Source organism: Danio aesculapii, chromosome 3, assembly GCF_903798145.1.
Source record: "Danio aesculapii chromosome 3, fDanAes4.1, whole genome shotgun sequence".
Taxonomy (NCBI): domain Eukaryota; kingdom Metazoa; phylum Chordata; class Actinopteri; order Cypriniformes; family Danionidae; genus Danio; species Danio aesculapii.
This window is the reverse complement of record NC_079437.1, coordinates 24,094,446-24,112,998: the sequence shown is the minus strand read 5'-3', so window position 1 is coordinate 24,112,998 and position 18,553 is coordinate 24,094,446. Positions and strand designations below refer to the sequence as shown.

At 33.8% G+C, this 18,553-nt stretch overlaps 1 protein-coding gene across 8 annotated transcripts in view; it reads left to right on the top strand.

Annotated features, from left to right (window-relative positions):
- The window catches only part of ep300b (E1A binding protein p300 b), a 69,682-nt gene that overhangs the window by 17,640 nt on the left and 33,489 nt on the right, over nucleotides 1-18,553 (top strand). For 3 of the 8 annotated variants that reach the window (XM_056453446.1, XM_056453450.1, XM_056453444.1), the window contains exons 6-14: nucleotides 2,504-2,731; nucleotides 5,791-5,899; nucleotides 6,013-6,144; nucleotides 9,540-9,657; nucleotides 12,335-12,422; nucleotides 13,644-13,742; nucleotides 14,020-14,108; nucleotides 14,195-14,347; nucleotides 16,291-16,755. In XM_056453446.1, the coding sequence (XP_056309421.1) occupies nucleotides 2,504-2,731; nucleotides 5,791-5,899; nucleotides 6,013-6,144; nucleotides 9,540-9,657; nucleotides 12,335-12,422; nucleotides 13,644-13,742; nucleotides 14,020-14,108; nucleotides 14,195-14,347; nucleotides 16,291-16,755 (1,481 nt within the window). The remainder of the gene's footprint in view (nucleotides 1-2,503; nucleotides 2,732-5,790; nucleotides 5,900-6,012; nucleotides 6,145-9,539; nucleotides 9,658-12,334; nucleotides 12,423-13,643; nucleotides 13,743-14,019; nucleotides 14,109-14,194; nucleotides 14,348-16,290; nucleotides 16,756-18,553) is intronic. The other 5 variants (XM_056453449.1, XM_056453452.1, XM_056453451.1 and 2 more) reach the window with 3 other exon arrangements.

The window sequence follows — 18,553 nt, the reverse complement described above, 5'->3', positions numbered from 1 at the left end:
AAAAGTTGTCAGAAAAATAAATAGTGGAGTAAAGTACTGATACCAGAAAAATCTACTTAAGTACAGTAACAAAGTATCTATACTTCGTTTCTTCCCATCTAGTATACTAGGAATAATATATATATATATATATATATATATATATATATATATATATATATATATATATATATATATATATATATATATATATATATATATATATATATATATATATATATATATATATATATATATATATATATGAATACGAAGAAGAGGATGATCAGGAGCACTGTTACCCATTACCTTGCGTGAAGCAACCATGCCTGGAAACGCAACTGGTGCGATTGGTTCTCTTTGAAATAGACTGGTCAAAAAGCAATGCTCACGCACCCTCCGTCCTGTGACTTTCAAGAACATTTGCTTTAAGCGTTCTTTGAACAGATTATTAATTGGCCTAACGTTAACTGTGATCATGCACAGGATAATCCTTTCATTATCACACACTATGTTTTTCACCTGCTTTCTTGCTTACAGTGATTTTAAATATGGTTTATTTATCATAATTTACTAAAACATTGCTTTAATATGAGATTAACTCTCCATTTATGTATTGTTAACTGGTGATCTGGGACCTTTAGCCTGGAAGATACTGTGCATAGTTGTAGATGCATGACAAAAAATGTTTTAAATGTCAATTTTTAAGAACAGCTATATTTTGCTTGTTTTTACATTATTTAAAATTTCTGGCAAGGAACTAATTAGTTTTTTATTAGTATGAAATTTGGTAAATCCTTAGTGTTGAGCCCTGAAAATAAAAGCACAATCCATTTTCTCATGCTCATTGAGCAAGCTCATACACAACACACAAAAATTAAATTAAACGAGGAGGCATGTGGATTCAACACAAAATATAAATCAAGTAATTTTACCAAAGTCAAATTTATGCATATAAAATATATTTTCCCAACAACAAAATTGTGGCTTGTGGCATTGGAAAACTACTAGCCACAGTGGTTGGTGATCAAACAAGTTAATGTCAAGGCCTGCTAACAATTTAGATTTATGTCTCTCTTTCTCAGAATTGGGTATACCTTTCATAATTCAGATTTGATTCACAATTCTTCAATTTCAAACTTTTTTCCTCACAACTGCAAGTTTATATCTAACAATTCAGACTTTTTCATGCTCAGAATTTTGAGTTTACATCTCACAAAACAGATTTATCCCCCCTTTTTTCAGATTTAATATATCACAGTTAAAATTATTATTATTTTTTTTGATGGCTGCACGATATTGGAAAAATCTAACATTGTGATTTTTTTTTTAAATTCAATTATTGCTATTTATTCTGACATTAAAACAATTTCACCAGATGAATTGAATAACTATTTGGGAAGAATTTATCATTTTAGATTGATTGGTATGATTAAGGGAGTGCATAAGATACAATAAACAATCTACAAGCATAGATGAATTCAATGAAGAAAAAGATACAATTTAAATAAACACGTTTTATTGATTTCAGAGGAGTCAAACAGGAGAACAATGAGTTCAATTATACAGTAATTGAATAATCAAATGTAAAATAATATTGCATGGTCTTTGTTTTATATATAATTCAATAAATTTAATTAACAAACGGTAAAAAAAAGTTACAAAAAATTACAAATGGTACAATTTGTTATGCTTTATTTGTTAACGCTTTTAGCCCCTCACACAGTCACAGGCCTCAAAAATCAAAACACTTGATGATTAATTATAATTGGGCCCAAACCTAATCTGCACGTGCAGATTACACCGATTTCCGCAGATTTTTAGCCCATCATTGATTCTGTTTATTTACTTGATTAAATGTGTGTAAATTTATATTGATTCAGTTTTTAAATAAATTTCAGTAGTATTATTGACTAATATGAAAATATTCATATGATGTTTTTACACTACAGTTTGTAAAGTAATATTTTTAGTCTTTTAGTTGAGATATTATATGAGAGACTTGCCTTGTTTACCAAATAAAGTGAATCTAATTGGATTAACAATTTAAACATTAAATAAAAGTTTAAAATTAATTTTTTTATTAATTAATATATATTACCATTTTTAGTTATGATACTCCCAAAATCATTCCGCATAAATTCGCAGATAACAAAATGATTGATGCTGAAATGATATATTATTCAGCCCTACTCTGATTCTGAAAATTCTGACATTTTCTTCCAATAGTTAGTTTATAATTCACAGTATACGTTTTAGAAGATTGTATTTACCATAAACCTAAATGTGAGATAATAAAATTTGTAGTTTCTTTTTATTTTCATTCTATGGAGGAAACAAGAGTATGTTCATCCTTATGTTTAGAAACTGATACAAAGGAAGAATGTTTTAGTTGTTTTCATCCATAAAAGTCAGTGGTGTTCCAAAGTGTTCCTCGATTCCTCTTATTTCAGTGTATGGACAAAAAGGTGTATTTAGAAAAAGGTAGCTCAATCTTTCATCCTTCATCTCTATTTCTCTTCAGCTTTATTGGGTGGTGCTGGGATGGGCATGGGTGGTCCTTTAGGTGGGTCATTACCTGGTGGCCAACCTTCAGCCCCAACCATCAACCCGTCCAGTCAGATTGACCCAAGCTCCATTGAGAGAGCGTATGCTGCTCTTGGACTCACTTACCAAGGGAACCAAGCATCCAATCAGAATCAGCAGACCTCTGTATCCGCTCAACCTGGCATGAGGTCGCTCAACAACATGGGTGAGAGTTTCTGTAATCTTTAAGATTTGTTAACATTTAAGTCATTTTAATCCCTTATGCAAGATGATGTGAAAACTCCGTTAGCAGATACTGTTTTCTGTGTAACAGTGCATACACACAAATCTGCATCACAAGCAATGTGTGAATCTTGAATTGAGTTGTCTTTTTTGTCTTGTTGCATTTTTTTTACTGACATTTCACTAACTTATGCCTTTTTACTTAAAGATGAAGACCCCACTCAATGTTTTTGCTGCAAAACTCCCCTTACTGTAAAACACATTTACTGTACTGTCCTGCTTTTAATGATTCTAGAAGACTTTTTTTTTTTATAAAATGAACACTCTTAAGGACATTTTTAGACAAGTGACACCAGAAAAGATTTCAGAATTCTTATCATGTATTAACACTAAACATCTTATTTAACTTGTGTATTCATTTATTTGTTGTTCTTAATTGTTTATTTAATATTGAAATGTTCTTGCCATGAAAATAGCCTTGGTTGCTGACATGGCAATAAATAAAAAACACATTACATTACTGACATTTCACTTTCCAATAATGTTCAATCTTCAGAATTGTTCTAATCTAATCGTGTTGTTTTTGTGGTTTTGAAGTTGTAATTTTAACTTGGTGTCTAAAACTGTGGTATCATATTAAGTTTATTTATTAAAAATGGAAATTCTTTCTTTTAAATTTTTTTAACAAAGGCCCAGTCAGGTCAGTATTAAATAACTAGACAATTTATTCATTTATTACAATGTATTATTCAGCATCTTCATTTAATATAATCGTTCAATCCTGTAAATAGCATTTTTTCAGTTCATTGTGGATGATAGAGGAAAAGTGCACATTTCTCCGCTGCAAAATTATATCTTTTTTTTTTATTCTGTGCCATTTTTTTCATTTCAAATATCTAAATATTCTTCAATAAAGCTGCATTTATGATATGAAATGCAAAGTGGCTAAAGGTTAACTCTTATTTCCTGTAAAACAAGTAAAAAGATTTTATGATTTTTTAAATTATTGTTTTAAATAATAGATATCTTGTACTAAAATAAGATAAAATAGTTACTCAATAAAAAAAAATCCTTTAAAAAAAGTCTTAGAAGTGCAATAGGAGATCTTGAAAAATGCTAACGTTCGTCTGATAGCACTAAAAGCCTACATCCCACCCTGCAAATCACCATCTAAAAAGCCACGCCACCAGAACACGCACTAGAAAACATCATTACAATACATCACATAACATTCACCTCAGAGAAAACTTTATAGTACAGATAGTAAGTACAATCCCAAACTTAAAAAAGAACGTAGGTTGTTGATGTTTGCCTGCCCTTTTCTGACTGAATGGCGTTTGTTAGCGCTCAGATGAAGTCATCTAGAGGTGCGCAGTGGTATGCAATTGCATATTTTGACAGGCATGTAGGACAACCCATTGTAATGTTTGGACCAAACATTTGAATTGGACTAACTTTTCTCTGTCCAACATTTTCCGCGGAATATTAAAACGTGTTTAAATAGTTTTGGACATCTAACTTATTCAGTTAGAGTGAATCGCACTAGAGTTCGTTTTCTCTCTTGGTGCGGTTTGTTTGGGCAGGTGTGAATGAAGCAATCGCACTCGAGTGCGCACCAAAAGCGGACCAAAAAAGCATACCGAGACCTCCTTGAAGAGGTAGTCTTGGTACTCTTTCAAACGAATCCCGAGGGTGTTTGTTTGTGGTGAGAACGTTATCCAAACTAGAACAGACCCAACTGCAAAATTTACTGCGCCTTTTTAGACTAATCTAGCTGCCGTAGTCCGACGGGCTGAGAGAGGGTTGTTGCTAGATCGGATACATATGCAGCCGGAAGTTAACAAGAATTATTTCTATTATTTCTTAAATTTCCCATTTATTGTATTTTACTAATGTCTACCCCCACCCCACCCCTAAACCCAACCGTCACAGCAACGTAAAAACAGTAGTTGTACAGAGTATTACTTATGTTATCTAATAAATTACCCAGTAAATTGTATTTTTTAACACCTACTCCCACCCCAACCCTAAAACCAACCGTCACAGTACTGTAAAAATATTAAGTATTACTATACAGTGTCATAAAAAAATGCTGCTATATTAATGTGCATATCGCACTTTCAGCCAGCCGCATATCTGATCTAGACTTTACCCTGAGAGAGTGACAGAGGGAAAAATGGATTAAAACATTATTTTCCAACCGCAGCCGCTCTTCATTCTCGAAAATTGTCTAAAGTGATGAATACAAACTATATAGTATACTATGACCAGGGATGCAATCAGCCAGTGCAGTCGTCCCTCCATAATAAAAAACAACATTTTGTGTCTGCCGGTTTGTTTACTTGTGGGAGTTCCATTGACATTTTTCTGCATGTTAATTCCGACCAATCAAAAAGCAGTTTAGGAAATGCGTTCAATAACATCTGGCCAATGAATGATGTGGATTTTGTCACATGACTGCATTTTGGTTCTTTTCAACTGAACCAAAGCAATCAGTGTGGTGTGAAAAGGACCTAAAACGGCAGAAAAAGCTACAATGTATCATTTGTTGCCCTTGGTCTGGACCAAATGAACCGAACTACAGAAAAGCACCCTTGATGATTGCCCTCAGAATGTGAAGAGACTTAAACCAGAATCAGCATAACAAAAATGGTTTCTGAGGACAATCACCTATTGCACATTGTAATATTGTCATTTCCGAAGTTAATGCATCTTGATTAAGGATTGTTTGGCTGTTTGCGCTGACACAAAATACTGTGTAAATAAAGTTTTGCAGTGTAATGACGTCCATTAGTCAACTGCTTTTTTGGAGTGTACTCATGTTTTACCTACATTGTCTTAAAGGAACATTTTTTCAGAATTTGTATTCTGTATTAATGTAAAAAATCTAATTTATTTATTCATTTGAATGTGGTTTTTAATTGTATATTTATCAATGAAATGCTTTTGCTGTGAAAATAGCTGTTGTTGCTGACACGGCATTAAATTAAAATATATATGATATATGATATGACCTACATTGTTTTAAACTGTGTGCTCCAGCAGGTGGAAACTCAATGGGAGTGAATGGTGGAGTCGGTGCTCCGATGTCGAACCAGCATGCAGGAATGCTGCCCGATGGCATGCTGCACAGGAACATGACCGCTCAGAGGTATTGAACATCACTGTGCCTCTTACTGTTTGGTTTAAATGCATTGGTCAGTTACTGCTTAACATCAGTACTGCTTAACATCAGGTGTTTGATGGTTTGTGTGTGTCTTGTAGCCTGATGAATGACAGCTCTGGTGTTGGTAACATGGGCTCTGCTGCCACTGCTACGCCGCCCTCTGCTGGAATGAGGAAGAGCTGGCATGAAGACATCACACAGGACCTCCGCAATCACCTTGTACACAAACTGTGAGTCATGTGTATGCACACACACACACTGCTGCTTTGAGTAGTGGTGTGTAAACCTGTTCTGATATTTAGTAATGCAGTTTGAGATCTGCAATAATCAGTCTTGATTATTCTTATTGTGCTGACTTCAAAATACCTTTAAAATGTATTTGTTATTTAAACTTTTGAGTGCCATTATAGGGATATTTAGAAAAGTTTTTAAATATATTTTTGATATTTATTATTTATAGTATAATATATTTATAAGATTTTTACAGTGATGTTTATAACAGAACCAAATGTTTGAAGAGTTAATAGGCTACTTCTTCTTTTAAACATTAACATTTTAACATTAACATGAGCAAGATATTGATACAGATTAGGGCTGGGCCGATAAACGATATTATATCGATTCGTGATCAAATCATCATCAGAAATCAAATCAAATCAGAAATGTGCAACAATGGGAATCTAAAAGTGTTTTGATAATAGATTTACAGAATTTACCGAATCTTTAGCCACTAAAGATTTATCCGCCAAAAATTATGACATTTAATGGACCCATGGACCCATTTAATGGACCCAATTATGACATTTAATGGCTTCAATCATTGTTGGGGTAATCTTTTAAGTCTGGAAGCATTAACATCTTATATCCAAATATTTATCGTCATCGTTCAATATGAAAAATTATAATCGAGACTGCGTTTTTGCCCTAAAGCCTGATTTGCACTCGGCACGTTTGCTTGAGTGCGCGTTGCGAATGTGATGTCATTGCTGTGTTTGCCCAACATGATTTTGGCTAGCGGAGCGTTTGATTTTTTTTTTGAGACTCGAGCGAACAGTTCGCGGGGTGCTGCGTTTGATTTGCGTTAAAACACTTTTAAACACTTTGAAAACACTTTCAAGAGAAACACTTTGAAGAGTGTCTGTTTTTGTCTGAAACGGGCACGACTGTACAGACATCTTTATGATCCGTGATCATAGAGATAACCAGATGATCAATAATTCTTGGCTATAAATTACAACAGGAGAAAGGAGAACAGTTTTTGTTGAAAAGTTTGGAAAAATCTGAGGGATGAGTTTGTTAAAGCCAAAGAGGCCCTGGCAAAAGTGGAGACCCAGATACACAATTACAGAAATATGTTTTTCCACCGTTTATATGTTTTACACTGTATATATTACAATTTTAAATGTAAAACAATTTAATAGTTTCAAAGCTAAAATGAAGTAACTAATTATTGAATTTGAAAACTGGAAAGGAATATTTGAACCTATCAGTTTACAATGTACTGAAGTCCTGTTTTTCTAGGCTTTATTGGTAATAATGGTCAGGATTGTTGGACCATTATTGTCTTTTTAGCATAAGTAGCGGACAGAAAATAGCCAGACAGTAATGTGTGAATTGTGGAGCGGGCTAAATCTAAAAAAAACAAAAAAACATTAGTGGTTTTTAGTAAGTGTACTTTTTTTGCTGTTAGTCTTGCCATAATAAAATATATATTTGTAGAATAACCCATGTTCTGTTGTCATTAATATTTTAATAAACTTTAATGGGTAGAACTGTCCGAGATATGAACAAAAGCAAGTGATGCATCAAAGTTTGATTTAAAAACATCTTGAATGGTTATAAAAATCATTATAATCATTAAAATGATTCATAAAAATAATTAGTTTTTAAAAATATTGAATGATAATGGTGATATGACGTAGTTCCAGAAACGTTCTACTTCTCTGTTTATCCGTCAGTTACGGTCAGTTTTTATGACCGCCTCCCTGTCATTTTAAAGAATATCATAATCGTGAATGGTCAAGTATAAAAGCCTTGTCCATTTTGTGAGGTGCGTGCGCAGTCAGCGGAGGTCCGTGATGCGGCGCCAGGCAAAAGAATAAATCTAGCTTAATACAGATGCATGCAGAGGTTTTGCTCAAACGGGTTTTCGTTTTTTTTTTCATTTTTATGTACAGTGCCTATTGAAAATCATCATACCCCTTAATTACTTTATAATTACTTAAATTACTTAATAATGACTTAAATACTTAATAATTACTTGACATAATTACTAGTCTTACAGTCTTAAATCAAATTACATTTCAAATAACTTTTCCAGCCGTTGAAAAGTTTTTGTAGCCTTTTCCTAACCTGTGCCTTTATCCCAAAGGTGTTTTGAAAGCAGGTTGTAAATGTGAATAAAGGTAAAGATTTTCACAAGGTATGCTGATTTTTTCTGTAGGCACTGTATACATTGTATCCTCTCACAGAAGTAATTGTAATAGTGTGCCAGCATCAGTTTATTTATTTATTATATGTTCATTTATTTTTGCCATAGATTTGCCATCATACACACATTGTTCACTAACACTGATGTAATTTATCCATAGGTAGCGAATGACAATACATTTTTTGACACTATATAGTATCAATACAATTTGGACAGTTTCTAAAAGGTATTGACATCTATACCCAGCTTTAGAGCTAATAACTAATCAAATTCAGTTATATTATTTCAAAGAAACAAAACTTCTGCATCAAATGTAGCCGTTTTTCACTGTAATGAATGCATTAGTGATTGCTAATGAGACCTATTTGGAAAGCATTCAGAAGCCTCTTGTACTTTTTAATCCTTTTGCAATTGAATTAGTTTGAAACGTATCTTTGTTCTGTTTTATATATACAATATAGAGCAATATGCAAAATGCTGTTCTTTTTGTTGTTAAAACTGTTGAAGTACTTTTTTTGCAGTGTATATATAGTATATTGTTATGAAAAATCCAGCAAGAAAATTTGATGCACATGCTCTGTAGCCTGAGAGATTTATTCAATTAAATTCAATTCACCTTTATTTGTATAGCGCTTTTACAATGTAGATTGTGTCAAATCAGCGTCACGTAGAAGATCATAGTAAATTGAAACCGTGTAGTAATTTATCATCTCTGAACATATTTTAACTGGCATTTTAACAATATAAAAACTGACATCAATGGGTTACAATTGCGTGAAAAAAATGACATTTTTTGAAGCATAATGAATGTGTTTAATGTCACTTCCCCCCTCTCATCTTTTTAAAGGGATAGTGCACCCAATGATGTAAATTCTGTCATCATTTACTCACACTTCACTTGTTCCAAACCAGTTTGAATTTCTTTCTTCTGCTGAATACGAAGGTAAACTGATATTCTGAACAATGTATTTTTTTTTGTTCCTACTATGGTTGTTGATGGCTTCAGAATATCTTGTTTTGTGTTCAACAGAAGAAAGATACTCATAAAAAGTTTCGAAACACTTGAGGGGGTGAACTGTCCCTTTAAAGGATTTGAAATCTTCAGTCTAGCAGTTGCACACATCAGGAATGGTCACACATAAGGTGCCATTTTATTCCATGAGCTTGATCTTTTGTGTGTATCTGTGTGAGTAGTGTGCAGGCCATCTTCCCGACTCCAGACCCTGCAGCACTGAAGGACCGGCGGATGGAAAACCTTGTAGCTTATGCACGGAAAGTGGAGGGTGACATGTACGAATCTGCAAATAGCAGGGTAAGAATGTCTGTGGATTTATATTTGGTAAATACCAACACAATCACTTCGTTCTTTACTATAGGTCTATGAAACAGCTCTCAGTGTTAGACGGAGTGCTGGAAAACCTTGTCTTTTTCCAGTCGCAATATATCTTTTAATGTCTTTATTTTAATGCAGCTTGAAAAATGATTTAAACAGATATTTTATACAAAAATGAAAAGTTACTAAACCATTTACGGTGACACGGTGGCTCAGCAGTTAGCACTGTCGCCTCACATAATGGTTCGAGTCCCGACCGGGCTGTTTGACATTTCTGTGTGGACTTTGCATGTTCTCCCTGTGTTGGCGTGGGTTTCCTCCGGGTGCTCTGGTTTTCCCCACAGTCCAAAGACATGCGCTATTGGTGAATTGAATAAACTTAATTGGCTGTAGTGTATGTGTGTGAATGTGCGATTGTATGGGTTCCCAGAACTGGAAAAGTTGGCGGTTCATTCTGCTGTGGCGACCCCTGATAAATAAGGGAATAAGCTGAAGGAAAAGCAATGAATGAATAAACTGTTTACTCACCCTTAAGTTGTTTTACACCAATACATCTTGCGTTTTTGAACAACAACAACAACCAAGAAAAAAAGATATTTTGAAGAATGTTGTAAACCAGACTGTTGAAATTAGCCGCCAACCTCCATAGTCTTTTTTAATATCTTCATTTGTGTTCAGAGGAACACAGATTTGAACAATAAGAAACTTGGGGTGAGTTTTTCAGACTTGGGGTGAGTAAATGTTGGGTAGACTCTTTCTGGGTGAGCAATTTGTTTTGATCACACTTATTGTCCCATGAATATGCGTAAAGTTCCAATGCGAAAACTATATTACACACAAGTTGGTCACACAAATTTGCCATACTACACAACAGAACAACTGCTTGGTTTGAAACTGATGTCTCTGTAAGGCGTCCAAGCTTCATTCATCTCTGTGCTTTTCATAGTGAATAATTGACGCTTTTGGCATATGAAATGTTGCTAATAAGCAATTCCAGCGTTACAGATTAGATTCAGCGTTAAGATTCTGATAGTATAAAAACCTGAGATAAAAAAGCACGGTTTTACAGTTTCACAGTATTGGGATTACTGCTCTAAAATAAGTTCTGGGTAAAAAACAACTACTATTTCTCCATTGAAAACAATATTATTTTACGAAACATTTAAAATATTTTGTCTTTTTTTATTTAAGCATGTCAACAATTTAAATAAATCTCTTTTATATTCATTATGAACTATCTTTATTACTTTCAAAAACACAGACTTCATAACAACTTCAAAAAGCATCTTTGGATATCTTTCTTTTCTTTGCATTTAAAGTAAAACCACTGCCCTGTTCAGGTCTGTAGCGTGCTTGTATGTTGGTCCTTTTGCTATAGATATTGTTGCCCTAAAAAACTTAATGTTAAAAACTTGCATACAGTTGAGGTCAGAATTATTAGCCCCCGTTTGTTTTTATTTCCCCAAACAATTTCTGTTAAACAAAAAGATTTTTTTCAACACATTTCTAAACATAATAGTTTTCATAACTCATTTCTAATAACTGATTCATTTTATCTTTGTCATGATGACAGTAAATAATATTTGACTAGATATTTTTCAAGACACTTCTATACAGCTTAAAGTGACATGTAAAGGCTTAACTAGGTTAATTTAGGGTTAGGGTAATTAGGCAATTATTGTATAAAGATGGTTTGTTTTGTAAACTATCGAAAAAAATTGCTTTAAGGGGCTAATAATTTTCACCTTAAAATGGTTTTTAAAAAATTTAAAACTGCTTTTATTTTAGCCGAAATAAAACAAATAAGATTTTCTCCAAAAGAAAAAATATTATCAAACATACATTTCCTTGCTCTGTTAAACATAGTTTGGGAAATACTTAAAAAAATCAAATAATCAAAAATCAAAGGGGGTTTAATAATTCTGATTTCAACTTTATACCTTAGGAACAGTATAACAGAAAATGTTTGCAGTTTCAAATCCTTGACTTTTCCAAACTACAGTAAACCTTGAAACCGGTTATCGTCCCATGCCTAGTCACAGATGTGATATTTGCACTAAAAACTTGAAACTTAAAATCCTGTTAACTGTATATTGAAAAATCATTTCATATTTTTCAAAACAATTAACCAAAGAGGTAAGGGATCAAAAAATATCGAACTGTAAACATGGTTTATATTTAAATTAAGGGCAATATACATGCGTTATGGATGTGACATAAAAGGATGCGAATAACAACATACAGTAAACAACATAATTTGTAGAAATGATGTCAATTAAACTGCACAACCCAAAATAAATAATGCTAACCAATATAATTAGAGTTGTCTCTCCATAGGAAAAAAAAGAGAAAGTATTTGATGTCTCACCTAAAGACGTCTTGCCTCTATATATGTGACAGATGTGAAATTACCACTTGTGTGCCCTTAGTAAATCAAATAATATAGTTTGAAAACCTTGACAAACATTTTTGATCATTTTTATAGTAGCATAAAATTCAGGCCTAAACAAACAGCTTAGAAAGGCTTTCTTTATTATGATGAACTTTTTATTTTTTTCATGTCAAGGTTGACATTTGCATGGAATTGCTCCAATATGGCCACATCTTTAAAATGAACTATTCCATATGCTTTAAATCATATCATGATTTCTTCCAGGCGGAGTATTACCACTTGTTGGCGGAGAAGATATATAAGATTCAGAAGGAGCTGGAGGAGAAGAGGAGAACCAGACTGCAAAAGCAGGGTATGATGCCAGCGCAACCTGGCATGCCCAGCAGTGCTCTACCTCAAGCACCAGCTGGCATGACTCAGGCACAGCCGCCCAGTACCTACATATACACATCTGCATACATCCATTTGTCTGTCCGCAGTCAAATTTAAAGCTTGATGTATTGCAGTGAAATACAAACAGATTTAATCAAAATAATCTCTTGCATCTCTGATGAAAGGTTACTGGCGCAAGGGCGGGACAACCAGTCAATCATACGAGACCAACCAATAGCAAACCGAGACTGTTCAGTCAATCCCCTTCAAACAAAATCAAGTCTAGTCTTACTTTTTCTCTCTTGTTTTAAAAGTTGCTTCACCTGTGTGCACCACTTTTGGGAAGAAAACACTACCACAGTTTACTTATCATGCAGAATTTAATGTATATAAATAAAGTATTAGTTTTATTCAGAGATACAGAGATCTATCCATGTAAGATATTCGCTAAAACACAATTGTTATAATGTTTACATTATAAATGTTTATATTTTTGTAGTTTTTTTAATAGCATTTGCATTACAACAATTCATTCAAGTGATAATAAGAAGCACAATCATTAGGATTTTATACTAGAATAGGGTCACACTTTATTTAAAGACACTATTCCAGCTGTAATAAACCATTACTCAATACTTTTATCTCCATAAACTATTAATTAACTACTAAACTTCTACTATAATTAATGATTCTTGATCATTAGTAAGGTAGTAGCTGTGTTTAGGTAGGATTAGGGATGTAGAATAAGATCATACATTATAATTGCTAATAAACAGCCACTATCTTAATGATAAGCCAGCAGTTAACAGTAGGAATTGGTATTTAAACTAAAGTGTTACTTTAAATTGTTCAGAAAACAATTCTGTGTCCAATAAAACTTGAAGAAAGAAATGAAAGAAACTCTTCCTTTTACACGTGTAGTAAGGTGTGAATTGGTTCTCCCAAAATGTAAACCCAAGTGTGACCACCCAAATTTTGACACAATTTATAGCCATTTAAACATTCTCCAACTTTACTTTAACCTCACATTTAGAATTTCTAAGTGTAGCTGCACATTCCATTAAATAAACACTCTTTTATGTCGCATAAAATCATACAATGTTAGTTTTTTCCCCAGCTTTGTTAAATCACAGTTTAATTAGAGGCTGTTGTTTGTTATTGATGTGGAGTAATTTCTAAAGGATCTTCTGGTCTTTCCTAGATGGTCCTCTTTCAGATCCGTCTTTAGTTCAAGCCACTGGTCCCAGTCAGATGGTCAGTCGCATGCAGAATCCTGCTGGTATGCCACACTCACTAAATGGTCTGTAGTTGATACACTATTGCTTACAATATATGAAGAGTTTATATTCAAAAACAGATTACTCCATTTTAGTCAGTTTTAGACATAATTTTTTTATGTTGTGCAATAGTACAATTGGCAAAAAGGAAATCATAATTTCACCCTGAGTATTAGAGAGTACATTTGCAAAAAACTCACCTAGAAATGTATCTGTTTTCATATGAACTCTTTATATATAAAAGAGTCTATATGTGTGTTTTTGACTCGTGTTGTAACCATTGTTATTGCTTTCATCCAGGTATGAATCAATTTGGCCAGGTGGGGGTGCAGCAACCAATGGGACAGAGGGCCACGCCTCCCCTGCCAATGGGTGCAAACCTCAATCAGGTAATTTCACTTGCCACCCAAATGGTGACTGATGTAAATTTACCTGATTGAAGCATTTATTTGGCATCTTTATTGTCTCTATTTAGATGAGCATGCAGGGAACACCTCGAATGGCTCAACCCAATGTACCCCAGTTGCAAAACCAGTACATGCAGAACCAGTTTACAGGCACCGGTGCTGGATTGGGACAGGGTGCAGTTGGCCTGAACCAACCTGCAGGGCAGGGAGCCATGCCGCAGGTCAGCTATTAAACCACATTCATATCATGTTACTCAGAACAATGTGATGTCTCTAATATTTTTGTATGATAGTGTGTAGTGGTGCTGATAAGAGTGTTTCTCTTTTGACCTCTCGTGAAAGACAATAGCATATACAGTTTTTAAAAACAACCTTTTATTTATTGAAATATAAGCCTCACTTGAGTTTATATTTGGCTTATTTAAATCTCTTTAGATTCATTATAAGAGAATATTTTAGTTGTCATAAACATTCATAGAAATTGTGAAGTAAATTAGAATAAGTGATGTATTCCTTTATTTACATTTAATGATGAAAAATCATTCTGATGTATGCCTAATATTCAAGTCAATTGTATCAGCCAATAGTTTGTATTTGCCATTTATATGTTTTCATTGATAGTTTAAACCAACCAATGATCAGTTCTGATTATATCACATGCTGTATGTAAAGTAAATGTAATGCAACACCTTAAACACTGTAAAAAGAAAACAAAATCTAGTTAATGAAGGCATATTTTTAACTGGTTCTTCACTGACAAATCTGTTCATATTTATATGTACTAAATATTAACAGTAATGCACATAATTCATTTATAGGATCATTAAAAAACTGGTGTATTAATGCTTTGTATGTTTTTTAAGTGAAATCTGTTTTTAAATGGATTCATTGAAATGACCGCTTTAAAGAACTGAACCATAAACTTACAATCACTCTACAGGGCTTGCAAAATCTGGTCCCGGGGCTTTGCTTTTTCCAGTCAGGCCACTAAAATCTATCTCCACCTGCTCAAAGGGCTATGGGAGTAAAATATATATTTCAATGCATTTACATTCATTCAAAAATGTGATGTTTATGTCCTGTGCTGCTGTAATGGCAGTAATAAATCTTTTTACTTGAGAAAAGCCACGATATAAACAATGACCTTTCAAATAATGGCACCGAAGCACACAAACACTCGCCACTCATAGAGATCGCACTGACACAAAGATTCTGATATAGAAATAGCTTTTAGAAAGCTTTTATAGTTGCCAAAATAACCTGAAACAATGTTCACGTTGGTTATTTAAAAAAAAAATCTAATCTAATATTAAATAATATTTTGGTTATTTTAAAAATAAATGTATATAAAAATTTGTTATAATGTTATAACACATAACAAATGTCATGTATACATATATATGTACAGGTAAAGTCAGAATTATTAGCCCCCCTGCTTATTTTTTCCCCCAATTTCTGTTTAATGGAGAGAAGATTTTTTTTCAACACATTTCTAAACATAATAGTTTTAATAACTCATTTCTAATTACTTATTTGTTTTATCTTTGCCATGATGGCAGTAAATAATATTTGACTAGATATTTTTCAAGATACTTCTACACAGCTTAAAGTGACTTTTAAAGGCTTAATTAGGTTAATTATGTTAACTAGGCAGGTTAGGGGAATTAGGCAAGTTATTGTATAACGACGGTTTGTTCTGTAGACAATCAAAAAAATAGCTTAAAGGGGCTAATGACTGTGATTTAAAAACTGCTTTAATTCTAGCTGAAATAAAACAAATAAGACTTTCTCCAGAAGAAAAATATTATCAGCCGTACTGTAAAAATTTCCTTGCTCTGTTAAACATCATTTGGGAAATATTAAAAAAAAAAATCAGAGGGGGGCTAATAATTCTGACTTCAACTGTATATGTGTGTGTAATTATTTTGTAAATTTATGTTTTTGTCTTAATTTAATAAATAATGTATTTTCTTATTTGGGCTACTTAAATTTACACTTGGGCTACCAAAGACTGAAGAGTGCCTTCCCAAGGCCTACAAAAATTTTGCGAGCCCTGCTCTAGTATTTATGATGCATTGAGCTATTTCACCAACAAAACTCTAAGGAAAATGTAATTGCTTATCAATGTTTTCAAACAATCTGAATCATTTTTTTTCTTTCTCAGAATCAGATGCCCACTCCACCATCACTATCAGTCCACAGTCCTGTAGCTCAGTCCCAGTCGTCAGTCCCAGGCTCTGGAGCCGCTGCTGGCCCTCAGGGGCCTCCGTCCAACCACCCCCCACCTGCTCCTCAGCCCGGTCTGCACACGCACTGTCCTCCCTTACGCCAAAACTCCCCTTCTCCCGCACGTAGCCTCACCCCTACCCCTACCCCTGCCCCGCACCAAACACCCCCGCAGTTGCCTGGTAACCAGACCCCTCAGCCCCACACCCCTAATTCATCCACCACTATGGCTCCACCTGCATCACAGCTGCCCCCTATGGCACAGGGGGTGGCCTCAGAGAAATCCAGTCAGTTGCAACAGCAGTCGCATGGAGGTGGAGCCGCCGGAGGCCCCCAAACAGGGCTAGCGTCATCTGTGCCTTCCCAGAACGCCCACGGGCTTTGTACACACCCACATAGTCCTGTAAGTATCACAATTGAGAGTGTGTGTTTTCATTTGAACCTATTTATTTGGTAAATAATGTGAAAATAAAACTCAAGCCCAGGATCAGAGAGTTAATTGATTTCCGTACTCATCCTGACCCTTTTGACACAGTCCTGAAGCATAAAGTATTAGCGAGACCAACAGCATTTATTCAAATTGGATAAAGAAAGTGAGCATGCTTCACTGTGAAGAGGTCAATCATTTGAGCTCTGTATAAATTGACCTCCGTGCTTGAATGCTTGTGTTAAAGCCTAACTCCACCATTAATCTCTTATATGCGTTGTGTTTACACTAGTTGGCTATAATTAAATCATTTCAGAGCATAACCTCAGTAAGCGCTAAAGCATTTTGAGCTCAATTTAGTTGATTCTTCAACCTGATTTCATTGGAAAATTAGCTGTTTAATGTTTTGGTGAATTAGTGGCTTATTAGAATTGAATTCATATGTATGAAAGTGTCAGATTTTAGTTTTCTGATATATGATATTGTGCAAATTCATACAATATTCTTGGTAATCTGCAAAACCATCAAATTACTAATTGCCTTGAGATTGTGTTGAATTCTTCGCTCTCTTAAACGTTTATGTAAAGTGCATAAGTGAATATTTCCGAAGTAAAAGCAGCATTTATTTTCTATATAGAGAAATTTTACATTTAAAAAACCTACAACTTTTAAAGACCGACCTTATGTGACCTATGAGGTGATTTCTGCAGTTTACACTTTATTTTACAAATTTTAAATGGTTTAATTTTGGAGTACGTGGTGATAACTACATTATCTATGGTGGTTTATAAAATATTCAGCTGTTAAAAGCTCCTTTTAGCTCTGGCTGTTTTGGATGATGTTTGTTTTGCCAGTGGCTGTTTTCTGTTATTTTATTATAATTTTTTTCCTCAGCTCTTATACTACTGTTTTGTTAGTTATTTCTTCTGACTATGAATGCTATTACCTGATTAAGATGACAAAATGATGTAGTTAGCATAACCTTGATTCAAATTCCAGATTTTTTTTCATTCCTTTTTGGATTATTGCAGAAAAAACATACCAGATGAACCAGCATTAATGTACAAAGTCTAAATACAATTGGCAGAAGAAGCTGAATTTAAAAGAACTACCAACCAAATGATTAATCAATGATCAATCAGAGATGAGAATCAAGCAAATAAAGAAAATGAAATAATACATATTTAAAGAATATATTCATTATATTTCATAATTATTATTTTGTATTAATTGTTGGATGTTTTTTTCCACAAATGAATCACCTCAGGTTTGAATATTTGTACCTATTATTTAAAAATAAATAAATAAATAAATAAAAAAAAAGATAGTAATATTAGTGCAGTGTAGCTGAACTTAAATGAACTACAAACAAGTCACATGACTTCATCACCAATGAAAGCAGAATGACCACACAAATGATAAATACTATTTATTTATTCATTCTTTCCATTTTCCGGCTTAGGCTACATTCACACTGCAGCCAAATGTGGCCCGAATCTGATTTTTTTTGCCCACATGTGACTCAGGTGATGACAGTGTGAACCGCATGGAATCTGATCTTTTCAGGTCAGATCTGTGCCACTTTCATATGTAGTCTCAAATCAGACACAGATCTGATGTTTTGCAATGTGACTGCAGTGTAAACGGTTATGTCGGATTTCATATGACTTTTACATAAAGTCATGCGTCATCATTCTGTGCTGCAAACATTCAGCATCACAGTAGAATGGCACACATGGTGATTACTTTACCACAGAAAGTTGGTTGTTCATTT